Source organism: Garra rufa, chromosome 8 (genome assembly GCF_049309525.1).
Source record: "Garra rufa chromosome 8, GarRuf1.0, whole genome shotgun sequence".
Lineage (NCBI taxonomy): Eukaryota > Metazoa > Chordata > Actinopteri > Cypriniformes > Cyprinidae > Garra > Garra rufa.
This window is the reverse complement of record NC_133368.1, coordinates 3,148,015-3,175,660: the sequence shown is the minus strand read 5'-3', so window position 1 is coordinate 3,175,660 and position 27,646 is coordinate 3,148,015. Positions and strand designations below refer to the sequence as shown.

The 27,646-nt window shown below is 43.1% G+C and overlaps 1 protein-coding gene across 1 annotated transcript; it reads left to right on the top strand.

Annotated features, from left to right (window-relative positions):
* Window positions 1-25,723, top strand: ugt1a2 (UDP glucuronosyltransferase 1 family, polypeptide A2). Its single transcript, XM_073845280.1, has 5 exons — window positions 1-876; window positions 20,763-20,894; window positions 21,270-21,357; window positions 24,623-24,842; window positions 25,238-25,723. Exons 1-5 carry the CDS (start codon window positions 34-36, stop codon window positions 25,515-25,517), a joined length of 1,563 nt encoding a protein of 520 aa, XP_073701381.1. The 5' UTR covers window positions 1-33; the 3' UTR covers window positions 25,518-25,723.
* The last annotated feature ends 1,923 nt before the right edge of the window (window positions 25,724-27,646 follow it).

Here is a 27,646-nt window from a genome sequence, read left to right as displayed (position 1 = left end):
CACAGTGAGAGATTTTATTATTCCACTGATAAAATGGCTGGCATGCGGCTGCTTCTAAGTCTCTTTGTCTTTGGTTTAGCTGAAGCTGGGAAACTGTTGGTTATACCATCAGATGGCAGTCACTGGTTGGGAATGAAGCCTGTTGTGGAGGAGCTGGGGAGAAGAGGAAACCAGGTGGTGGTTGTCATCCCAGATGCAAGTCTGAGTATGGGTCCTTCAGAGCATACCACCACTCTGACATATCCAGTGAACTACACCAAAGCTGAATTAGAAGCGAACTTAGCAGATCAGTTAAACACAATTCTGAGTATTGACATCTCCACAGACCTAGCCAGGTTTCAGACATTCATCATCTCACTGGATATTCTGCAAACTTTTTTATTGAGGAACGCAGAGGGTCTGCTCTTCAACAAGAATTTGATGAAAAAACTGCAAGATTACAACTTTGATGCGATTCTCACAGATCCATTTGAGCCTGTTGGAGCTATAGTTGGTGAATATCTCTCAATTCCAGCTATTTATATGCAAATAAACCTTCCTTGTGGTGTCGACACTCTTGCCAATCAATGTCCAGTTCCAGTTTCTTATGTTCCACAACCTTTTACTCACTTTACTGACCGCATGAATCTTTGGCAAAGAAGTGTGAACCTGGTCAGGGCCCTATTGAAGCCCACGGCTTGCAGACGTTTGTTTACTCTGGCTGATGAGATTGCTTCACGGGTACTGTGGAGAAAAACATCAGTGGTGGAGATCATGAGCCGAGCATCTCTCTGGTTTATGCGTTTCGACTTTGCCTTTGAATTCCCACGGCCGCTGATGCCAAATATGGTCATGATTGGAGGAATGGCAACCAAGAAACCAAAACCATTGCCACAAGTAAGTAAGAAACAATCGCATATTATAATTGTTTTAATATTTCCTAACAGGTCTGCATTTTTGCAAATTGTTTCTGTTTCATATTTCGGGTCTGTAACTTGTTTCATGAGGACAGTGATGCAGTCTAATTAATAGAGTCAGGTTGACAAGCAGAATACATCTGAATATAGTTGGTATAGCAGTGGTACTAAAAACCATGGTAGCGAATAATTTGTCAGAGAGGCGTAATGTAAATAATTTGATGCTATGCTGCATGTTACTTTATTTAAGAGCTGTCTTAATGGTAGAATCTTTTGAGTGCACTAATGTACATAATCACTTAATGCACAGTGAATAAGTGAAACCCCACAGTTGAATATGTCTAAAGTGAAAGTGAACAGTGCAGAGAAAAACGGATGCACACCTGTATATTGGATGCGTCCAGCTCTTAAAGCGACAGAACTAAACATGTTGCCGATTGTTTTTAAAGGGACAGTTCAGCCAAGAATGTACTCACTCACATGTTGTTCCAAAAGGGGGTCATATGATGATTTTTACAAAACTCTTTGTTGATGAAAAGTGAGGTGTTCTCCGGTGCGTTGTCATTGGCCGAATACATCAAGCATGTGAAGCATTTGTTACGTCCCTAACCATGTTGTGATGCCGTTTCTCAGCGCGAGTCAGAAACAATAAAACCCATTATAAACAAGGCATTTGTTGCATCCAGTGGGGACATAACTACTGATTATAATGACTCATATGGTCTTTTTAAGCGTTGCGCTGCACCGTCCCGCTGCGCCGCATAAACAGAACACCATGTCTGCATTTTCAGTCGTAGAACGATAAACAAGCACTCCCCTAAACTGCTCAAAACTCACATTTGAAAAGTCAGTAGCAAATTCTTTAAATTTGAAAACGGACTTACAGGCCATCAGTCAGAAGCGCTGTCCTTGCAACGTTGGAATTGCCCCATGCACTTCATAGCCTTAACCCTTTGTGTACATCTGGCATTGTAAGCTGCTCTCCCAAGTTCAGTAAACAGTCCTCTGTTAAATGTGCAGCACCCACTTGAATATTGTATTGTTCCGGAACAGTGTTGTAAATATTGCTTAACTATTGATTTCTAGTTCCGTCCTCATTTGATAAACAAAGTACTTTTGCTTTTGCAATGGAACACACTGTGTGTCCACAACATGGCGGGTGCAACTATAATACAACTGGTCAAGTTACGCCTTCTTTCTTTCCATATACATATGGGCGGTGTTAAGCAAATCTACCCACGCAGTGACATGAACATGGGGGCGTGTTTGAACAAGCTTTTTTTAGGAAGGTGTGGCTGAGTCTTAACTTTTATAATAAATATCTCTTTGGGTTTAAGACTTGAATCTTTGCAGGTATTATATATGCACAATCAGCTTGTAACACTCTAGAGACAAAAGAAAACAAGAAACCGCATCATATGACCACTTTTTGCTGAACACAAAAGAAGAATTTGGAAGAATGTAGATAATAGTAGCTGGTCCTCCCAGACTTTATTAGTGGGGGAAACAAATAATAAAATACTATGGAAGTAACTTGACTGCTCATGACTGAAGAACTTTAATACAGCTGCTTTGATAACAGTCAGTGTATAATATTTGCATATAATGTATACTGTATCGGGGTGTCAAACTCAGTTCCTCGAGGGCCACAGCCCTGCGAAGTTTTGTTCCAAACCTGTTCTAAAGCACTACTGTGCAGTTTTCAATTAAGCATAAATGACTTGATTAGTTGGATCAGCTGTGTTTAATAGGGTTTAGGGTTGCATCTAAATTCTGCAGAGCTCCACCCTTCCAGGAATTGAGTTGGACACTGCTGGTGTATATAGTATTTTATTTTATATTTGGTAATTCAATTTCTTGAGTGCTATTGCTAAATACACCTACCTGAAAATTAAGGACTGTTTGTTTTATTTGTATATTATATATCGGGGTATGTCATGTACAATAATGTAAAAAAACTGCTTGAAGCATATTGACAAGGTCTCCACCACAAGGTCTGCGTGCTGCTATGGCCATATATTATGATTCCGTCGGGTTGGAGACTTTCCTTCAGAAAACAACCAGGATTTCTCAACGCCTAGCCGTGGACGTAGACGTGGACGGATTCGCTACTCTTCACCCTTTGTCACACTACAAGTTGGATTATTTCACCAAGAACAGATTAAACTTCTGGTCAGGGATGGAAATTAGCACCCGCCACCAGCCAAATGCGGGTGATTTTGTGTTGTGGTGGGTAAACTCGCTTCACCCACCGGCCACAGTGGTGGGTAAATAAAAATAACATACTTCAACCGGACGGCGTGAGGCGGTAAAGCACCTTAACGTTGGTTGCTAACTGCCGTTAAAATACACGAAGAAGAAGAAGACTGCAGACACTTTTAGCGGAGGCACACCTTCAAAAAATGTGGCGATACATCACAGGCGTTAAGAGGTCTGTTAAAATATCTTTACAATCTGCTTTTGAAGAAATATATTGTATTTCGTGCTACAGCGCACATTCTGTCAGATGCAATTCATGGCGCGTCTTTCTCAATATACTGTACAACGCGGCATTCATTCACATCAGATAATAACTCGGTGGCAGAGATCCACTTACACAGGGGCGTAATTTCCACTGGGGACACGTTTTTCAAAATCCCGTTGGTGTCCACCCAAATGGTTTTGTTAAGTAATCTCTTGTATTTTAGAATGCACGCTCTACGCTGCCGAGAGTTTCGCGCTATAGTAAAAACGAAACCAAAAGTAAAACGCGCACATGCATTCAAAAGCAACTTTAATACCCTGCGTTTAGAGAGCGACTCCCCAATGCGCGCAAATTAGGCTACATAAAATATCTAGGCTGTTATAGTATGTGGGCTATAAGTTGTGTAGTTGTGAAGATAGCTCTGTATCATGATAGAAAAGTTCGGTGAAAATGTCAGCATTTTATTGAGACTTGAGATTAAATAAACTGCTCAAGTATAGTAGATCTTGCAGTATTAATTTTCACATGCAGCTACACATTGTCGGTTAAAAACATAAAGTGGCTGGTAAAAACATTTAGTGGCTGGTAGATTTTGAAATCCACCAGCCACACTGGCCGGTGGACAAAAAAGTTAATTTCCATCCCTGCTTCTGGTACTGGATAATTCCACTGTTGACATCATCCAATGACGTCCTTGGCTCCATCGTCACCATCCGGAGTTCTGCTGGGACCCATGTGACATCATCAGCTGGAGAAAGCATTGTTTGAAGAATTGTTTTACTCTTTACCATCTCCAGTTTCTGTTCCTCTATCCATAGCTTCCACCAAGATTGTGAGTCCGGAAACGGACAGTAAGGTTGAGGCCCCAGCGGAGTACTTGGACTATTTGGATGTGTTCAGCAAGCAAGCTGCCACCCATCTTCCTCCACATCGGCCATGTGCCATAGATCTGCTACCTGGTGCTCAACTACCCAAGGGACGCATCTATCCATTGTCCAACCCGGAGCGCCAGGCGATGGAGGAGTACATCCAGGAGGCTCTAAAGCAGGGATTTATTCGACCATCCACCTCACCAGCTGCTTCCAGCTTCTTCTTCGTGGGTAAGAAAGATGGAGGTCTCCGCCCTTGTCTTGACTACAGACAGCTAAATTCACAAATCATTCAACAGCCATATCCTCCCCACTCGTTCCCGCCACCCTAGAGGAACCCCGTGGGGCTCGCAGCTTCTCCAAGTTGGACCTGCGGGGTGCATACAACCTTGTTCGTATTCGTGAGGGAGACGAGTGGAAAACGGCCTTCATAACACCTACAGACCACTACGAATCTCTGGTAATGCCCTATGGTTTGTCCATCAGTCCTTCAGTCTTCCAAACGTTTATGAATGAGGTGTTCCGGGAATTTCTTCACAAATTTGTGGTAGTCTACATTGATGACATTTTGATTTATTCCCGGAACCAGGCCGAACATCGCCAGCACGTCCGTCAGGTCCTTCAAGTCCTACGTCACCACCAGCTCTATCTGAAGCTGGAGAAATGTGAGTGTCACCAAAAGGAGGTTCAGTTCCTGGGCTATAACATCAGCCCCGAGGGTCTGCAGATGAACCAAGACAAGGTGCAATCTATCCTGAATTGCCTCCAACCCAGTACAATCAAAATTCCTCAGATTTACCAACTTCTATCGTCGCTTCATCCAGAACTACAGCTTCATTACAGCACCTCTGACCTCCCTCCTATGTGGCCCACCCAAGCACCTTGTCTGGAACAACTCTGCCCACAAAGCTTTCCAACTACTTAAGAAGATCTTCAGCACTGCTCCCCTCCTACGTCATCCAGATCCTAGTCAAGTCAAGATTATTTATACAGCGCTTTTTACAATACAAGTTGTGTCAAAGCAACCTTACAGTATTAAAATAATAAAGTAAAATGTCAATAATAATGCAAGAGATCCATATTGCAACAAAGTCAAATTGGAGAGGACTCATCTGATTCCCATGGCCTTGTGCCAGTGGCCGTTTAGGGTAGGAGTTCTTTCTTAATGATGTGTCTCTGGGGCTCATCTAGTTGACACGGTATCCACTGACATTCGGCTGTAGGTGTTGATCCACCATCTGCTCTTGGTTTGGACTGGATCCGGGGGACTGCAGTGACCATCTGATCTGGATACGGACTGGATCTGGTGGCTATGGTGACCTGGGAATAAGAAACAAACAGACTAATATTAATGTAGATGCAAGAGTTCCAAGTTGCCACAAAATCAGATTGGAGAGGACTCATCTGGTTTTCGCTGTCTTGCGTCGATGACCGTCTAGGTAGGTAATGAGGTTTTCACTGATGATCTGTCTCTGGGGCTCTTCTAGTTGATGTGGTCTCTGCTGACATTCAGGGCTGTAGAAGATATCTCTGGGTGCTGATGGGTACGGACTAGATCCGGGAGACTGCACTGACCGTCTGATCTGGATACAGGTGGCTACGGTGACCTCGGAATAAGAAGGAAAGATACTAATATTAGCGTAGATGCCATTCTTCTTCTGATGCAACGAGTACATCAGGTGTTATAGGAAGTGTCCCCGGTTCCGGTTGACCTAAATAATGCAGCCTAACAATCCTTTAACGGATTTGGATTATGAAATGTATTAAGTGTAGGCCAAGTCAAAGAGATGGGTCTTTAATCTAGATTTAAACTGACAGAGTGTGTCTGCCTCCCGAACAGTGTTAGGTAGATTGTTCCAGAGTTTGGGCGCTAAATGTGAAGGTTTCAGGTTTCTCAGTGGGTGCGTCACTGAGTGGGGAGAACCTGTTTGATGTTCTGATCGGAACGGAAGAGCGGTGTTTTGACCTGCGACTATGCCATCTCACAGTCACCCAGTTGCCCTGCTACACGGGCGCTGTAACTACCGGAACCGAACAATTTGCATGTCTCCCTGAGCTAGTCACATCCAAAGCTGTATCTAAGTCCCTCACATTCTTACTATCCTCCATTAAAGTTTGGATGTGTGTCTCTAGTTCTGAAATCTTCTCTGTCAGCCTAGCTATTTCCTAGCATTTATCACATGTATAAGGCTCACTGCCGACAAAGATAGATAGCAAGAGAAGAAGCCATTACTCACTGTTTTTGTAGAATGGTTCCAACTTACCACTGTTGTTTTGATGAACTCTTGAAGAGAGGGATGGGACCCAGACCGTCCCTTCGTAGTTGAGGTTGATGCATCTACCATCGGCGTCGGAGCAGTGCTGTCGCAAGCAGCTGGTGACTCCACTCTCCTCCATCCCTGTGCCTATTTCTCGAAGAAACTGTCTCCGGCGGAGTTGAACTACGACATAGGCAATCGTGAGTGACTCGCCATCAAACTCGCCTTGGAAGAGTGGCGTCATTGGTTGGAAGGGGCTAACCATCCATTTCTGAACATCACAGACCATAAGAACCTCCAATACCTCCGTGACACAAAGTCTCTATCCACGACAAGCCAGATGGGCTCTGTTCTTCACCCGATTCCACTTCAAAATTACCTACCGTCCAGGATCCAAGAACATACCTGCTGATGCTTTATCCAGACAATTCTCCAACGATTCTTCAGCTGAACCAGAGAACATCATCCCTCCAGACCTGATTGTTAGCCCCATCCAGTGGGACATCGACACCTGGATCCAAGAAGCCACTCTCCAAGATCCTGCTCCGCCAGAATGTCCAGAAGGTAAAATCTACGTACCCAGCTCCCAATGTCAAAACCTTCTGGACACAGTTCATCAATCTCCGGGCTCTGGACACCCAGGTAGCAGACGGACCCTCTCGCTCATCCAACCTCGTTACTGGTGGTCCAGTATGAATGGAGATGTCATCAGGTACGTCCAAAGCTGCTCAGTCAGTGCAATTACTAACACTCTTTGTCATCTGCCTACAGGAAATCTGGTCCCACTGCCCATCCCACAAAGACCCTGGTCCCATCTCGGGGTAGACCTTGTGACGGATCTTCCGGACTCCAAAGGTAACGCTTGCGTGCTGGTAATAGTAGATCGTTTCTCGAAGGCCTGCAAGTTCATCCCCTTGTCAGGCCTACCAACGGCAATGAACACCGCCGAGCTACTATTCCAGCATGTTTTCCGTCACTTTGGTCTCCCAGAGGAGATCGTGTCGGACCGGGGTCCACAGTTCATTTCACATGTCTGGAAAGCTTTCTTCAAATCACTTGGTGTTTCTGTCAATCTCTCCTCAGGATACCACCTCAAACCAACAGCCAGACTGAGAGGAAGATCCAAGAGCTTTGGTCATACTGTTCAGCCGACCAACACAGCTGAAGCAGGTTCCTCCCATGGGCCGAGTATGCACAGAACTCCCTACGCCAGGATACCACCGGATTAACTTCCTTCCAGTGCATACTCGGTTTTCAGCCTCCGCTGTTCCCCTGGACGGAGGAACCTACCAATGTTCCAGCTGTAGACTACTGGTTTCGAGAGATTGTGGGACTCAGCTCATCGTCACCTCCAACGTGCCATCCAACGCCACAAGGAATTCGCCGATGTCCGTAGAAGACCAACTCCATCATACCAACCAGGAGATAAGTCTGGTTATCTACAAAAGACATCAGGTTGAGGTTACCTTGTCGAAATCTGAGTCCCCGCTACATCGGTCCATTCGAGGTCCATTCTGAGGCAGATAAACGAAGTGACATATAAGCTTCAGCTCCCACCCAGGTACAGAATCCATCCCACCTTTCACGTTTCTCTCCTAAAGCCCTATTTTCCCTCTGCCACAGAGAACCCCGGAGCTGAAGCTGAGCCTCCTCCTCCTGAGATCCTGGATCAACCCTCAGTCTACATTGTACGAGAGATCTTGGATTCCCGGCGTCAAGATAGTCGCCTGGAATACCTTGTAGACTGGGAAGGGTATGGAGCCGATGAGAGATCTTGGGTGGCCAGAGACGACATCCTCGATCCCCAACTCCTGACGGATTTTTATCAGAGCCACCAAGAGTGTCCTGCCTCTCGTGGTCGAGGTCGCCCTCGATGTTGGAAAGGGGTGTCGGGAGCCACCCCTGGAGGAGGGGGTAATGTCAGAGTTCTACCACAGCCAGACACACAGACCACGCCCTCTGAAGACACATACACGTTCACAATCACCTGACTATTGAACTCACCTGATCCCAATTGCCACACCCCTATAAATACCTGGATTGTTCACTCAGCTAGTGTCTGGTCTACAGATCACATCCCTTGCGATCGCTGCTCTACTCATCTGGCTTGGACTCTGTTTTTCTCCATCCATTCCGTTGGATGTGCTTACCTATGCTGTTGGACTTCTCAGATAAGATTACTCACCACAATACCTGCTGCATGTTACTTACCATTCTGTTAATAAACTTACCTTTGATGTTTTATATTTACCTCCATCTCTGCCTTAATCTATGCTGTGACAATTGCTCTGTGTCATTATTTATTTAGCAAAATATAAAGCCATGTGTGACAAAGTTAGGACATCCTTACTGCAATGTAGGAATTTAGAGTGTAAGTAGCAGCCAGGCACTGCTAGTCAAATATCTTTGATTAACTGATCATCAGCAAGTGTGTGAGCACATCCAAAAAAGAAGAGGTTTGGACAGTTTGCTGGTCTGGAGCCTTCAGGTGTGTGTGAAACGGCAAATCAAGGGGTTGCAGCAAGGGATGACCACCTGGCACTAGATCTGTTGCGGGACAGTAGATATGATTTTGCCAAACAACCCTGTTGAGAAAACTAGCATATGCTGATTAGGTATAGGTTTTAGGAATTGGATGACAGCATGGTTGCTTGTGCTAAGGCAAGTTTAGCGTCCTCAAAAGATTTAGTCATCTTCTCTGACCAGGTGATCTGCTTGTTCCCTTTGAGGGCCTTGTACAAAGGATGCATTTGTGCAGCTGCCCATGGAATGAATTTTCAATAGGCTAAACAATGTTATCACAGTAGTCTTTGGCATGTCCTCATGGTAGACTGGCTCCTGATGGTATCCTTAGGTCAACTTTTAAGAAAATAGTTTTTCCAGCCAGGTTGGGGGAAAAATTCTGAATGTGTGAAACTGGGTATGGCTCTGGCATAGTGACATCAAGCCGTCGATAATCCCCATGGGGTGGCAGCTACCATCTACTTTGGGGGCCATGTGAAGGGGTGATGCCCAAGGACTATTACTACACCCAGTCCTCGAGCCCGATCTAATGTGTGATCCCATGGCTGGCCACTGCTGAGGAGAAGGTGGGCTCAGTAAGATTGGATAATTTACCTAGCAGCTAAGTGAACTCACAGCCATCTGTCAATGCACTGGACAGAGTAGTCGCGGAAAAGATACACTTTGACAGGGTGAAACATTGAAGCCTTCCGCAGTTACTGAACAGTTTTTCACATCAACCAACAGTTCATTAGTGCACAGAAAGTCTGCACCAAGAAGGGGCCTACTCATATCCACTAACACAAACTCCCATGTAAAAGATTGTCCGTTAAAGCAAAGTGGTACTAGCCTTTTCTCATTTGACTTAATAATATTTTGTGTCCTTCGCGGTAATGTGAAGTGAGTCTCTGCTTGAGGGAACCACACGACCGCTTGTTGCTCCCAAAATTGAAGCTAGAAGTCATGAAATTACAAAAAAGGCTATTAAAGCCACAAACTGTGCATACATGTATTTGCATTACATTAAAGAACATTTCTCAAATGTATGTACTAAAATATATTCTGCAATTTGAGATCACAATACAAGGTGCAAGCTGGCTATGTATTTTTTTTAATTGTGTGTTAATGCATCAGTAAATGTGAGCATAGTGCATTTATATTAAAAAATATGCACTAAATAAATAATATAAATATGCACTTTTTTTCTCTCATTAATTTGTAAAGTACAAACAAAAAATAAAACCATTTCATAAAATAACTCATTTTACATTCTGGCATTTATGTGCTGTTGACTTCCGGCCTTTTTCACATTCTTATCACTATTTGCATCTCCCATCCATGAGTATTCAATGTTGGAGAACACGCTTTTGGGGGTTTTGAGAACCATAAACAAGCTGACTGTGCACTAGTGAGCCCCTACAAAAACTGTCATATTCATTCAGTATTACTTGAACTAATTCAAAAAATATCTCAATAACAATTAAGTAGAAATTAATTGAATTCAGTTGTACCCTGGAAATCCAGAGGTCTCGCGAGAGCACAATTTGAATTGTCTCTGCAAGACACTCTGGCATCGAGCAATGATGCAGGTTACTGCAATACGTAAGCAATTGTGGGAACCAATCAAATCGGTGTATCTGATGTAGGCGGGCCAGAGGCGAGCTAAGCTGATGATGACAGCACTGCGACGTCCGAATCATATAGTAAACTTTGAAAGATTGCTGTCGCTACAGATGAACAACAAGTTGTTTGAAACGGCTTTGCCCGCTACAATGAACGAGTTAGACTTGGCTTTCCATATAAAAGAGGAAAAGAAAACCAAAAACTCGAATCGTTCCTTTGCAAGAAGGACATTTTTGCTGTTTTGCCAACTGGATACGGCAAGAGTTTAATCTATCAGTTCACGAGTTCACGCTTACATATAATTAGCCGGAGAATAGTAGTGCATGTTTGGCGTGCTGTCCGGTGAAGGGCTCCGAGCTCGGGAGTGGCCCGAACCCAGAGTACATTACCCCCCAATAGGAGTAGCGAGAACTCGGAGTGATGAGATGGGGTGGTGGAGGTTTACTGATAAACCATTGAGTGAATTGAGGTGGGTCAGCTGTATTTAAACCTATGGCGCTGATTGACTTGTGATGTTTACGCTAAGCATCTGACGCGCTTCTCCCGAACTTTGTTAATGAAACATCATTTAGCTCTGCTGGTAGCTAAGCGTGTATTGTTGTGATTGGTCGTGGCGTTATCCAATTGCGTGCAGTTAGAGTTTCAAATGCATGCTTGGTGCCACCCCTCGAGTTAGGCAGTTTTCATTGCTCGATCCCAGACGCTTAATCTTAATAGATTAGGGTCTGGATTTTTCCAGGCTAATTCAGTTGTGTTTTAGTCACTAAAACAGTCCAATACTTTACAGTCAAGCACATTTTTATTTTGAAATAATGAGGTATTCTGTGCCACCTCAGACTGGTTGCTAGCTGGTTGAGCTAGGTTAAACTCTAACTTCAGCCTAAAAGTATTGTTAAAAATATTGTTTATTTTTGGTTCATGACACCTAATGCATTAAGTAATGGTTACATGTTGAACCTTACTGAAAAGTGTTTCCAATATATTTACCTGTTACAGACATTTGGTCCTCTTTGTCATTGTATGAACAAAGCTATCTCTAGATAACTTTGACAATTCTTAAATGCTTGTATGTTCTTGAAATAATTAATCCAGAGCTACATTTCACCCACTTGTTAGACTTTAAACCGCAGTGCAGCGACAGTGTCAATGTCTGAGGTCATTAGCTGTGTTGTATGCACATGCTGCCAGTGATCTATCAACACTCACTCCCATTTTGTTTAGTTTTGAGACCTGTATCTCAGTATGCTGTGTACAAACATTAGAGGGATGGTGAGAGTACTCAGTGTTTCTGCTCTGGGGCTTCTAGCCTGGCTGTGCTTGTTTGCTTAGAGCCTCTACAGGCAGGAAAGTTGCTTGTTATTCCAGTGAATGGCAGTCACTGCCCAAGCATGAAGATCCTGGAGCTTTCTCAGAGTCATGAGATGGTGATCCTGGTCCCAAAAAACAGTGTTCTTATTAGGGTATTAGGGTAATTGGCCCTTTTTGTGAGTTTTACCCATGCTGAGCTCAGTGCCAAATTTGACCACATAAAGTAGAATTCGTTTGAGAAGAATCCAATGATATCTTTGCAATTTCCAATTATATCTTTGTTACTCAGATAAGATGACTTTCCCTCAGAGTAAGAAACACGCTCATGGCAGTTTCCGAAGTGTTCCTCTCCCACAAAAGTAGATATTTGCAAATAGATATTTTTCTGTAATTTTACAGAATTTACATGATCTTGTAGGTGTTAGATTTGCTCACATTTAGATTTACTCATGTACTGAATTGCTCTGAAACCAGTGCAAGCTTTTAGATTTAGATGTGTTTGGTTCTAGATGTTGTTAATTTCTATTAATTCATTAGAAATTTGATCAATCACACTGATTTGCATTAGACTTTCTTGTTTCTTCCAATATAAATTGTTTTTATCTCTTCTAGGTATTCTTATTATGAAATAATGATTCTGTAGCAAACAGATCCTTGTGTGTAAAAATGTTCTCTGTAACCATTGTCTAAGCGCTTTCTTTCAGAGTAGTTTGATTTTGTATGTGAGAGTTCATTTTGTTTTTGCACGACTGCCTTGTGTTCCTGTGTGTTTAGGGAGGAGCTATAATTAATCACTTGACAAGCATCTCAATCAGCTCCCTAGTTCTGCCACAAATTTTGGCCATTTTTGTTGAACTGGTCAGTAGATATTTGCAGAAGGACTACCTACAAAGAGCTATTAGGTCACGGTGCATTCTGGCTTCTAATGTATGATTTTACCTTTAAATACCCCAAAACCCAGATTTATAAAAAGGGCCAAGCGGTTAGGCTAAGGGGTCATGTACAGTTAGCAGATTGTTATTCAAAAGAAACCTCTTTAGGGTTATACAAGACCCCGCTGCAAAATTATTCTGGTTATTATCTGGCTACTTGCCACATAAGTTAACAATTGGACATGAAAATTAATTTTTAGGACTGGGTTTTGACACAATTCGGTTAAATTTTGATTCACAAGCTTGTGATTTGATTAGATTCTGATATGGATAACTTTGGATATATATCAGCTACAGTACTTACATTTTCTTAAGGAAAAAAAAAACGAATGCTGTAAAATATACATGATAGTCAATGATAGGCATGTATATTTAGCAAAATGTTGATACTTATAAGCTGTTATACTGAACTCGTTCCGTGTTTGAAACACTGATTGAATGATTAAATGAAACTGAATGGATTGGATGGATTTCGGTAAGTTGTACTTGTTCTTGTTTCTTTTTCATACCTTCATATGTTCATTCATATGTATGTAATTCTGTAACTGCGTAGCTGAGGTGATGCCGCTTCTCTTGAAATAAGGTTACAGCGACCTGTCATTCCACATTAAACAGTGTCAAATGGTATTTATTGTTGGAATACGAAAAAATAAAAATGGACAGAATTTGAAATCTGAGACCTTGTTTCATAATAATATTAATAAATCACAAAGCTTATTGTAATATTTTAGATGGGATACACGCTATAATGTTCCATTCATTACCTGAAAACATGCTGAACAAATCAATTCTTTGGATATTCGTAAAATATATATACACAGTAGTACACACATATATTATGTTAATACAAACTTTTTCACTTCAAGGCCAGTCAACTGAGGACTGTGAAGGAGCTATATATGTATAGCTATATATATATATATATATATATATATATATATATATATAGACACACACACACACACACACTGACATACAATTCAGGTACGAACAACAGGTGTGTCTTATTTGCACTCTGAGTGTGAGAGTTGGTGAGTGACAGCGAGAACAGGCAGGTCAAAGTGCACATGTGACACTGCTCTAATCTAAGTTGATGCCATGAATTCATGAATTTATGAGCATTAACGTTACACCATATAACCAACCATACTTGGCCACACGTCACGTCCTTTCCAATTGAACAAGGAACACACTGTCTAATCTTGTTGTGTGAAGTTCTTCTACATGCATAAATATGAATAATCCACAAACAATAATGAATAATCAACGAACAATAATCAATAAGACCCATTGATTACTTCAAAATTTGGATTGAGCCCATCCTTCTAGTTGCAAACATCATCACCCTTTGAACCCAGTCCTGGCTCATTTACAGTATGAATGTTCTTTAAATTTAACTTGTGTGCTTACACTCTGTGAGTGTTTTCCTTCCTTGATCTTTTTCAACTATCACTGTACTTCACACCACTGATAGAATGACTGGCATGTGGTTGCTTTTGAGTATGTTTCTTTTTTGGTTCTACTAAATCTTGGAAACTGTTATTTTATTCCATCATAATGAGTCACTGGTTAGGGATTAAGCATATTGTGGGGTAGCTGGGCAGGGCCAGATTTACATAAGAGGCTTGTTCAAGATGAATTACACTAGCCTGGTGAGATCTGCCAGTTGCAAGTGGGGGAGGAATAAAGAGAATGCCATCAGGTTGGACACTTTGTGCCATTTATTTTCCAAATATAAGCAATAGGTTAACCAGAACATTTTCTTCAAAACTTTTACTCTTATACAATAAGAATATATATTACTAGATGGCCTAATCTTATTTTTTGTTAATGTTTTGTGTGTTTTGTTTGAATATCATATATTTAGTATCAAGATTGAATTAAAACAGGAACTTGTCCAAGAAAAACACACAACATATGTAATCTTAACACAACAGACTCTGACCAATAAGAATAAAGTGTGTTGTCATTAAGGCTTTCGCAGCCAATTTTGAGTAACTGCAGTGTCTAATCTAAGTGACTGGTCTTGTTTACACTCTGCAAGTTCACCGCAGGTCTTGTGCCAAGAACCAACCAATCAGCTTCAACCTTTACATAACAACATTGAAAGCTCAGCAAAGATGGAAGAACGGCTGATCACAGCTGTACAGAGAGGTAGTCATTTTTAAATAAAATTAGCAGAGCTCCTGTCAGTGATTTTCAGTGCTGGAAATCCATTGATCCTTTGCTGAAACTTCCATGCAAGCTCCTAAATGTTTTGCAAAAAAAAAAAAAAAAAAAGGAAGAAGGAGAAAGCTCTGCACCTAGCATTTTCCATACATTTTTTGGTGCAAAATGTGAATGGCCCCAAAAACATCATAATTGGTCCACTAGTTCTAGATCGACAGCTCCTCCTCTAGCCAATCAGTCGAAGAGAGGAGTGTGTGCCTCCTTAGCTGCCGATCAGTGTTGCCAAGTCCGTGCCTTTTCCGTGGAATTGGGCTATTTTAAGGGTGCTTGCACACCTGTGTGTCAATTGCTTTTTCCGAAACAGGGAATTAAATTACAATGTTTACACACGCAAGTAAACTGTCCTCTCACTGGTCAAAGTTCCACGGTTTATTTTTAGGGATTCTGCTCGTAGCTGACTTTTTAATGTTGAAGATGTGCATACCCACAGACATTCAGCTGCTGCTTTTTACGGAACTTACATAATTACCCAACATACTTTGTGATATAGCCTTGTTTGTTGGTCGGTTGGTTTCGGATTGTTTTCTCACTACAACCGAATGGCTACAGAGTTTGTTTTCAATCAAGCTGAGACCGCCTCTTTCAGGTGATCTCCGACCAGTTGTTTTGCCGTGGATATGAGTGCGATTGCAATGTTCACATATGCCCAAAGAACCGAGCTAAGGGGGGAAATGCACCAGGTTCCGAAACAATGGGCCAGGTGCGTAAGGACCCTAAGACTGTAGCTGCAGGTTGTTTTTAATGTTTGTGAGTTGAAACGACCCAAAATATAATAAAATTATATTTTGCTAATGAAATGCTAAATTTTGCCATTGGAACCCCACCAAAAAAACGCGTATTTTACCCCACGAAATGCAGCTCCCTCCAAAGCACATTAGGGCTAGTTTTGTCATGACTCTGGGCTGTGGGTTCCCTCAGCCACCCGAGGTCGCTGTTTCCCTTTCCCTTGCACTGCACTTCCCTGATTGTATACACCTGTCTGTGATCGTTAGCACTCATCATACCCACACCTGTTCACTATTATATGGACTATAAGAACTCTCATTCCCCACTAATCATCCTGGCTGCATTGTCTTCGTGTGTCTTCAGTTCTGTCTGTGTGTTCCCGGATCCTGTTCTTGACCGTGTTTCAGTTCTGTTTATTTTGTATTACATTTAAGTCGTGTTGTGCCGTGTTGGCCTTTTGTTTATGTTTTGGTTTGTTTGTTTAATTAAAAATACTTACCTGCATTTGGACCCTGACCTCATCTCTCAGCCCTGCAAACGTGACAGAATGCAGCCAGCAACTATGGGTCTAGCAGGGAAGTTTTTTTTTTCAAAGCAGCGATGCCCGCTCACCCTATTCCCGATGCAGCGGCGTCCGATCACTCTGTGCCCGAGTGGATGGCAGTCATCAACGCTCGTTTGGCGGCGGAGGACGCTCGCTTGGCGGCGGCATCCGCTCACTCTGTTTCCGATGCAGCGGTGTCCGATCACGCTGTGCCCGAGTGGATGGCAGTCATCAACGCTCGTCTGGCGGCAGAGGACGCTCACTCTGTGCCCGAGGCGGCGGCGTCCGCTGTCTCTGTGCCTGACGTGGCGGCGACCGCTCTCTCTGTTCCCGAAGCGGCGGTGACCGCTATCTCTGTTCCCGAGGCGGCGGCGACCACTATCTCCGTTCCTGACGCGGCAGAGACCTCTCGCTCTGTGCCCGAGGTGGCAGCGTCCGCTATCCCTGTGCCTGACGCGGCGGTGACCGCTATTTCTGTTCCTGATGCGGAGGCGACCGCTCTCTCTGTTCCCGGGGTGGCGGTGACCGCTATCTCTGTTCCCGAAGGGGCGATGACAGCTTTCTCTGTTCCTGACGCGGCGGTGACCGCTATCTCTGTTCCCGAAGGGGCGATGACCGCTTTCTCTGTTCCTGACGCGGTGGTGACCGCTATCTCTGTTCCCGAAGGGGCGATGACCGCTTTCTCTGTTCCTGACGCGGCAGTGACCGCTATCTCTGTTCCCGAAGGGGCGATGACCGCTTTCTCTGTTCCTGACGCGGCAGTGACCGCTATCTCTGTTCCCGAGGCGGCGGCGACCACTATCTCCGTTCCTGACGCGGCAGAGACCTCTCGCTCTGTGCCCGAGGTGGCAGCGTCCGCTATCCCTGTGCCTGACGCGGCGGTGACCGCTATCTCTGTTCCTGATGCGGCGGCGACCGCTCTCTCTGTTCCCGGGGTGGCGGTGACCGCTATCTCTGTTCCCGAAGGGGCGATGACCGCTTTCTCTGTTCCTGACGCGGCGGTGACCGCTATCTCTGTTCCCGAAGGGGCGATGACCGCTTTCTCTGTTCCTGACGCGGCGGTGACCGCTATCTCTGTTCCCGAAGGGGCGATGACCGCTTTCTCTGTTCCTGACGCGGCGGTGACCGCTATCTCTGTTCCTGATGCGGCGGCGACCGCTCTCTCTGTTCCCGAGGTGGCGGTGACCGCTATCTCTGTTCCTGACGCGGCGGTGACCGCTATCTCTGTTCCCGAGGCGGAGGTGACCACTCTCTCTGTTCCTGACGCGGCGGTGACTGCTATCTCTGTTCCTGATGCGGCGGTGACCGCTATCTCTGTTCCTGATGCGGCGGCGACCGCTATCCCTGTGCCTGACGCGGCGGTGACCGCTATCTCTGTTCCTGATGCGGCGGTGACCGCTATCTCTGTTCCTGATGCGGCGGTGACCGCTATCTCTGTTCCTGACGCGGCGGTGACCGCTATCCCTGTGCCTGACGCGGCGGTGACCGCTATCTCTGTTCCCGAGGTGGCGGTGACCGCTATCTCTGTTCCCGAAGGGGCGATGACCGCTTTCTCTGTTCCTGACGCGGCGGTGACCGCTATCTCTGTTCCCGAAGGGGCGATGACCGCTTTCTCTGTTCCTGACGCGGCGGTGACCGCTATCTCTGTTCCTGATGCGGCGGTGACCGCTATCCCTGTGCCTGACGCGGCGGTGACCGCTATCTCTGTTCCTGATGCGGCGATGACCGCTTTCTCTGTTCCTGATGCGGCGGTGACCGCTATCCCTGTGCCTGACGCAGCGGTGACCGCTATCTCTGTTCCTGACGCGGCGGTGACCGCTATCTCTGTTCCTGATGCGGCGGCGACCGCTATCCCTGTGCCTGACGCGGCGATGACCGCTTTCTCTGTTCCTGACGCGGCGGTGACCGCTATCTCTGTTCCCGAGGCGGAGGTGACCACTCTCTCTGTTCCTGACGCGGCGGTGACCGCTATCTCTGTTCCTGATGCGGCGGTGACCGCTATCTCTGTTCCTGATGCGGCGGTGACCGCTATCTCTGTTCCTGATGCGGCGGTGACCGCTATCTCTGTTCCTGATGCGGCGGTGACCGCTATCCCTGTGCCTGACGCGGCGGTGACCGCTATCTCTGTTCCTGATGCGGCGGTGACCGCTATCTCTGTTCCTGATGCGGCGGTGACCGCTATCTCTGTTCCTGATGCGGCGGTGACCGCTATCTCTGTTCCTGATGCGGCGGTGACCGCTATCCCTGTTCCTGACGCGGCGGTGACCGCTATCTCTTTTCCCGAAGGGGCGATGACCGCTTTCTCTGTTCCTGACGCGGCCACGGACGTTTCTCTGGCGGCGGTGCCCGCTGACGTTTCTCTGGCGGCGGTGCCCACGGACGTTTCTCTGGCGGCGGTGCCCGCTGGCGTTTCTCTGGCGGCGGTGCCCACGGACGTTTCTCTGGCGGCGGTGCCCGCTGGCGTTTCTCTGGCGGCGGTGCCCGCGGACGTTTCTCTGGCGGCGGTGCCCGCTGGCGTTTCTCTGGCGGCGGTGCCCACGGACGTTTCTCTGGCGGCGGTGCCCGCTGGCGTTTCTCTGGCGGCGGTGCCCACAGACGTTTCTCTGGCGGCGGTGCCCGCTGGCGTTTCTCTGGCAGCGGTGCCCACGGACGTTTCTCTGGCGGCGGTGCCCGCTGACGTTTCTCTGGCGGCGGTGCCCGCGGACGTTTCTCTGACGGCAGCGATGTCCGTGGACGTTTCTCTGGCGGCGGTGCCCGCTGACGTTTCTCTGGCGGCGGTGCCCACGGACGTTTCTCTGGCGGCGGTGCCCGCTGGCGTTCTTCTGACGGCGGCGGTGCCCGCTGGCGTTCTTCTGACGGCGGCGATGCCCGCTGACGTTCCTCTGGCGGCGGCGCCCGCTGAGGTTCCTCTGGCGGCGATGCCAGCTCACGTTCCTCTGACGGCGGTGCCCGCTGATGGTTCTCTGGCGGCGATGCCAGCTCACGTTCCTCTGGCAGCTGTGTCAACTGATGTTCCTCCGTTGCACGGGCCTGGCCCACTGTCCCTCCCCCTGTTTTCGCCAGTCCTCCGTTCCACCTCCCACCAGACATTATGGAACGTCTGGTATCCGTTCCGTAGAGAGGGGGTACTGTCATGACTCTGGGCTGTGGGTTCCCTCAGCCACCTGAGGTCAATGTTTCCCTTTCCCTTGCACTGCACTTCCCTGATTGTATACACCTGTCTGTGATCGTTAGCACTCATCATACCCACACCTGTTCACTATTATATGGACTATAAGAACTCTCATTCCCCACTAATCATCCTGGCTGCATTGTCTTCGTGTGTCTTCAGTTCTGTCTGTGTGTTCCTGGATCCTGTTCTTGACCGTGTTTCAGTTCTGTTTATTTTGTATTACATTTAAGTCGTGTTGTGCCGTGTTGGCCTTTTGTTTATGTTTTGGTTTGTCTGTTTAATTAAAAATACTTACCTGCATTTGGACCCTGACCTCATCTCTCAGCCCTGCAAACGTGACAAGTTTTGAGTAGCAGTTGGGCGGGTTTCATTGTGAAAACCTGGCAACCCTGCTGCTGATGCTCAGTGTTCACTTGTACAAGTTGAAAATGGATATCCATCAGCAGGGGTGACATCTTTCTGTACAAGACACTGTTATTTGCATAAGCTTCTATTCTTTTGTCAGCTTTTAACTTTTGATGAGACATGTTTTGAACCTTTGGCTTTAAACAGTGATGTAAATAGCAAATGAGGCAGACAATAAGGCACAAGAAGTCAAAGACTTTCTTTTTTCATCACCATTAGGCTTCAATTAAAATCTATTATTTGACGTGTGAGTCTTCAAAAATATCAAGGGTTTAAGCCACCAAAGCTACTTATCAGTTGCAGATTACAGAAGGATGATGCATCTGTTGTTATTTTCTGAGCTATTTTAGATGTGTCTGTGGTCATTTGTGTCATGTTTAATAGCACTCCATTATGATGATTGTCATTGATGCCTGCCATATCTGAGCATCGCCTAATTGAATCCTCCCCCCATCAAAAACTTTGTTCATACATAGTCACATTAAAACCTTTATTAAACCTTATTTTATTTTTTAGGTTTTTGATGACTTTGAATGCATAGTAAAAATAAAAAACTGGGAAATCATTAGGAAATCCTTGCGGGTCTGTGGCAGTGTTATGCAAATTTATGATGTGGCTATAGCCCTAGTGCCACCACAGTCTTAACAAGACGTAGTTTGCTGCATTACAATAGTTCATGTAGGTATTTATTTGTGTGAGTAAGCAATGTAATGCAAGGAAGAACTGCTTACATTGGAAAGAGTAGTTAACAATGAAAAAAAAAAAAAAAAAAAAACCTTTGTATCCTTAGAACATAATGCCTGTGTTCAATGCTGAAATCTGTCCTCTGTGCAGGAACTGGAGGAGTTTGTTAATGGTTCTGGAGAACATGGATTTGTAGTCTTCACTCTGGGCTCCTTGATATCACAGTTACCTGAGGCCAAAGCCAGAGAATTTTTTGAGGCATTTAGACAGATACCTCAGAGGGTAAGTGAGAATGCATTTACAAATAAAAGACTACTTTTAAATGCTTAAAGGTATAGTAACCAAAAAATGAAAATTCTGTCATTAATTACTCACCCTTATGTTGTTCTAAACCTGTAAGACCTTTCACAAATCAAGATATTTCTGATAAAATCTGAGAGCTTTCTGACACTGCATAGACAGCAATGTGACTGAAATGTTTTCAGGTAAAGAAAAAAAACAAACCCAAAGTCCCTTATAATAAGAAGACTTGGGAACTCTGATGGCCCACCACGTGTTTTCTGAAACAAAACATTATACATATTTAACCATGTCATCATATGATTAGGTTTATATGGCTTCATATTATTAACCTTCATAACTTTCTTTGATTTGTAGGTACTATGGAGGTACACTGGACCAGTCCCTGAAAATGCTCCAAAGAATGTCAAACTGATGAAGTGGCTACCACAAAATGATCTCTTGGGTATGTTTGTAATATTCTTTGATCAGGGGTGTCCAATCCTGGTCCTAGAGGGCCAATGTCTTGCAGATTGCAGCTCCAACCAGCCTCAACACACTTTTCTAGAAGTTTCTAGTGAATCAGATATACTTAATTCACAGGTCTTCAACCCTGCTCCAATGGACACACTGTCCTGCAGAGCTTAGCTCCAACCTTAATCAAACATTCCTGAACCAGCTAATCAAGGTCTTCAAGGCTAATCAAGGCTTGTCATGCTTGTCCTGCGACACACAACAGCCATCATAGCACTGTATAACCGATAGGCTGTGACAGGACAGGCAAGGTATAGAAGGCAAGGAATGACCTCCTTAGCTATGACAGAGCAGACTGAGAACTTGGCCTCTATGACCATGACAGGGCAATCAAGGGTTTCACAGGTCATCAAGCTCAATAGTGACTTCTGTGATTGAGACAGGATGGGCAAAGAACTCAAAACAGGACAGAGTTGTGGTGCTTGAGCAGACTCTGGTGTGGGCCCTGAAGCAGACTCATGAACTGGAGTGGGCTGGGCTCTGGAGCAGACTCATGAATTCATAGAGCGGAGCAGATGCAGATGTTTTGTCCAGACAGATCCATTGTTTTGGGAGCATGAAACCGCTATACTTTTTTAAACCACGTCCCAGAGTGGATAAATCTGAAAAGGACAACTTTGCATTTTCATGCATACAGCCAATCTATATATTTTGTGAAACGATAATGTCATCACCCCATGTCTCAACCCCAGTAAGCCTTTGTTATGTCACATAATGGCAGCAGCAACAAGAACAAAGCAGACTGATTGCTTGTGTTTGTGCTGCAGAAGCTAGTGAGCCTATTAGCTTTACTAACTTTACTAGCTTTTATTATTAGCTATGTTTCCATCCAAAAATGCGAATTTAACTTATGCGCAAAACTGGAACATCGCATGAGACATTTGCGCACAAAGCACCGTTTCCATCCAACGAGACAAAGAGAACAAAATCGTCACTTCCTGATAAACTTTCACTAAATATTAAAAAAAACAAAAAAAAAAACAAAAAAAAACAAAAACAAGGAGAAGTCATGTAAATAATAATTTTCAGAAATTCAGATTTCCCCAGCGGTTAATTGACATGTGACAACACGGGCAGTACCGGTATCACCGAGGGAAAGGTTGAGGGATAGTTTTCTCTCGTTTCCACGCTTTTATTCGCTTTTAAAAGCTTGTAAATGTCCGTAAGCATTTGACTTTCACTTTCGATTTAGCGGCAGTTCGGCGCCAATTGATTGAATGGACAACAACAAAACAGTACGACAAACTCACTTAGTCTATTTTAAACATATAATTATTAATTTATTAACAAAAACAAATAAACAACTGTTAAATAACTTCCACAAAGTTTCATTATGAAATATAGACCTACTGAAAATTGGCAAACACGGTGGAACCAAATAAATAAGAAATGAATGTTCTTCCAACCCTGGTGAAAAAAACAGCTAAAACCAGCCTAGGTTGGTTGGCTGGTTTTAGCTGGTCAACCAGCCTGGTTTTAGCTGGTCATAGCTGGAAGGCAGGCTGGTTTTAGAGGGGTTTTGGCCACTTTTCCAGCCTGGCCAGGCTGGGAGACCGGCTAAAACCAGCTACTTCCAGCTTAAACCAGCTAAGACCAGCAAACCAGCCTAGGCTGGTATTAGCTGTTTTTTTCAGCAGGGAATGAGCTTCCAAAATCACCTTAGATAAACGAAAACAGTCAACAGGCCAAAATACTTTTAAAACTAAATCTTTCGGCAACGTCTTGCCTTTCTCACCTCACTCCTCATGTGATAAATGAAATCGCACTCATACCGCGGATGTGACCGTTAAGGCACACTGCATTGAGCAGCCGCGTTCAGTTTTTAATTGTACTGTTTGTTCTGTAACTGAACTAAATGATTTTTATTTCTATAAAATAATCAAAACGACCACAGGGCCGGTGCCGTGGTGGGCAAGTGACGAAACCACTGAAGGAAACATTTCAGAATGACCAAAACAACATTTCTGATGCTGTGCAACAAGATGGGTCTGCTGGTTAGTCAAGTTATTCCGTTCCAGCGTGCAAAGTCACATGACTTTTTTAATGAGCATGGAGGAATTTATTCGGTAAAGTGTTTCCATCGTAGTTTATGCGCATTTTTTCTTATCGGATAAAAAATTTATCCTACTTAGTTGTGCGCGTGAGTTTTTTATGCGCATTTTCAGACTTTATGCGCATTTTCGCATTTCCATTCAGAGATTTTTTATGCGATATTCCAAAATGCGCATAAAAATAGGTGGATGGAAACACAGCTATTGTTGTGTTGGGTTTGTATACAGCATGCAAGGTTTATGTGCATGCTCCATGTCTTCTTCTCTATTTTTAGTGAATCTCAGCACCACAAACTGGACTGGCATTTATACTACATTGTTTTGAGTTGGTTTCAGTGGTTTCATGTGTACACAGGTATTTCTTGAGATAGTGCCGTGTTTACGGAAGAACAGGAAAAAAAAAGCTCTGTCTCCATGTGGGAGGGGCCTAAGGCTGCGGAGCTGGGGATGCCAACCGCCCGTACCAACATCAGTCTGCCAAACACTGGTCCACTAAACAAGAAGCCAGCCATCAAACACTTGGTGTGGTGGCCATGATGTGAGCTGGCTCTGGTGCAAGAACCACAGGACAGGAAGGTATAAAAAGCACAGGACTAGTGATCATTATAAGTGGAACTGCAGGTGACTATGGTGGGCTCAACAGCTTGGTGTGTGGTGAGGTCCATGTTACAAGTACAGTGAACAAGGATGGAGTGCCCTCTGGAGGAGCTCACAGATGGTGCGCTAAATTTCTATAGGAGTCTGTGCTCTTTGGGCATCAAGGGACAAAGGGGAAGGTGCTCAAGTAAACACTCAACACCCAAGACAAACAATCAGGTGTACAACAATAATTAAAAATGAAAAACAACAGTGAAAATATACAAAATAAAAAGTAAAATAATAAATAAGGGAAAATAAATATAATAAAAAAATGAAAACTAGTCACATTAATGAGTAAATGACAAAAATACACAAAACAAATTAAGGCATAATATGCTGCAAAATGTATAACATGTGCTAATAATTATATAAAAAAATACATACCCATTAACAAAAAAATAATAATGCTGTCAGAGAGTGAATTTGCACTCTCAATCAGCCTAACTGCTGTTTTTGTTTCCTGCTGTTATTTTTTAATGTATAATTGAATGAAATGTTGTGTTTTAGGCCATCCTAAAGTTAAGGCTTTTATTACACATGGTGGATCTCATGGAATCTATGAAGGAATCTCTAACGGAGTGCCAATGGTGATGCTTCCTCTGTTTGGCGACCAAGGGGATAATGTTCAGCGCTTAGTGTCTCGAGGAGTTGCAGAAACCCTGAGAATCTATGATCTGACCTCAGAAAAACTGCTGGTTGCATTAAGAAAGGTCATCAATGACAAAAGGTAAGCATAAGAATCATGTTTAGCCTGTGCATGAAATCAGTTTATATTCATGCAACATTTAATATTGAACTTAAAATGGAATAGTAGTCTATTAGAGTACTGTACTGTAAAAACATATTTTCAAAGTTGTAAAATTATAATATTATTATGGGAGTATGTTTAAATATTATGGGAGTATGCTTTAAAAAAGATGCTAATTCAGTCTTCAAAAATTTGCATGTAATACAATTATTAATAAAAATTTGCATGTAATTACAATTATTTGTGAAATTTAGTAGCAATTTCTGAGTGAAATTGTTTCAAAGTAAAATGTAAACTGTGTAGATTATTTTAAGGACTGCAGTCCTTTTGAATGCAATGAAATATATAAACAAACTCCATCTTTGACTCAACAGCTACAAGGAGAAGATGGCAGAGCTTTCAGCTATTCACAGAGACCGTCCCATTGAGCCTCTGGACCTGGCTGTGTTCTGGACTGAGTTTGTTATGAGACACAAAGGGGCAGCGCATCTCAGACCTGCAGCCCACGAGCTGAACTGGATTCAGTATCATTCTCTGGACGTCATTGGCTTTCTCCTTCTCATTCTAGTGACTGTTATTTTTGTGACTGTCAAAAGCTGCATGTTCTGTTTTAGGAAATGCTGCAAGAAGACTCAGAAAAAGAAGAGGGAGTAGATATATTAAATCAATGTTTTGTTTTTATTTGTGGGGTGATTGTTTAGAGATTTGTTTAATCTGTGTTTTTATAACTTGAATCCTTCCCTCTGGATTAATGACTACTGAAAACCTACTGAGTGTGTCAGGTAAGCATTTACATTTTTGTTATGTTTTATTTAGGACTGGCTATGTTATTTCAAATCAGATAAAAAACTAAATTATAGTAATAGGACATATATTGTAAAAAAAAAAAAAAACTTTGATCATGAATCTGTTATACATATCATTAGTTTTAGATAATATGGCATAATGGTGCTATGCAAGTGTATCTGAAGTTTACTTAGCAGGTGCCTTTATACAATTGCTAACTGTTAAGTCATTGACTAACAATGTATTTACAGATTTAAAACAGGAGAATATTATTGCAAATCCTCATTCAGGGTCTATGACAAGGGTTATTACAACACTACTCATTTTTAAACAATATGTGTGAGTTTTCTGTTCATAAACATTTTCTAGAGCAGAAATCAGCATATAAGAAATATTTCTGAAAGATCATGTGACACTGAAGATAGCATTTTTTTTCTGACAATTCAGTTACATTTAGCATTTAACATCAAAGGAATACATTTAAAAAAGGAAGAGGTTTTACAATATTACAGTTTTACGTTATTTTTTATCAAATAAATGCAGCCTTGCTGAGCAAAAGAGACTTTAATAAAACATCTTGGATCTTCCTGAAAGGTGACGTTTTTGAATTTATGAGTGATCATTTAATGCACAAACAAAGGGAATATTTACATAAACAATGAAAAAGACACAATGGGTGGGTAATTGTTACTGTAAGTCTAGGGCAGATATACACATTTCAAACATGCATACAGGTGTACGGTTCAGGAACATGCACTGCACCTTCAGTTTGATAATAAGAGCATGAAGACTAATCTGTTTTAGGTCTAATCTGTCTAACTGGTTTGTAAACAAACTTTTACTTCTGAGGTAAAGTGACCAGATATCTGAAATGGAAACCAGGGACATACCTTTGGAATCACCTGTCACAATATATATTATGTTTTTGTTTTTAATTGTTGTGGGTTTCATAAACTAATATTATAATTAATAATCAAAATGAAAAATAAAGGTAACTCTTGCAAACAGCAAATCAGTCGTATAATATTATAAAACAGTATTATAAAAAATATTACTTTATAAACCGCATTTTTAAGAGTTTTGATACACTGGACCATAAGGAGAAAATGCTCAGCAATGCTCTTGACTGATGAAATTTGTCTTTAAGCATAGGTTAGTAAAAACACCAGGCAGACATGTAAACAGTGTTGGGAAGTAACTAGTTACATGTAACAAAATTACGTAATTTAATTACAAAATAAATGTAATTCTAAAAAGTTACAGTTACTGAGAAAATAATGTGTGATTTTATTTATAAAAATGTTGATGATTACAAAGGGGGTCACTTCTGAATTTTTCACACACACACACACACACACACACACACACACACACACACACACACACACACACACACAGACAGGAATTTAGGATACAGAACAGGACATGCTTTTTAAATTTATTTTCCATTTGGGTTTATGTATAGGCCTTTGCTATATATATTTTTTCCAAGGCACTGTTTGATGCCAGTGTTTCCTGTCATATCTATGCAAAGATCTGAATTCAAAAACAATATCATAGCTGTTGAACTATTTCTTGTTATGATTTCTTGTTTTCATTCTCAGAACGATCTTAACATAAAAAGACGTGCTAAAGTCTGATTTTGTGATGTGCTTTAAATTACATTATTATAATGTCATTTCAATTGATGAAGTACTACTGTAAGGTTAACCCTGCCTTCTTTAAATGTTTGAAAACGATCAACAGTCGAAAACATTAGAAATTAGAAAAGTGATTAAAAAGCAATCAAATGAAATCAGTTTCATTACTTTAATAAAGTAACTGAAATAGTTACTAAATAGTTTAGCTAGGGTAATTTGTAATCTGTAATCTTACATTTCCAAAGTTACCTTTCCAACACTGAGACATTAACTAGGTCACGGTTTAAAAAGTTCAGAACGTTGTGTACATGCTAGGGTGACCATACGACCTCTTTTCCCCGGACATGTCCTCTTTTT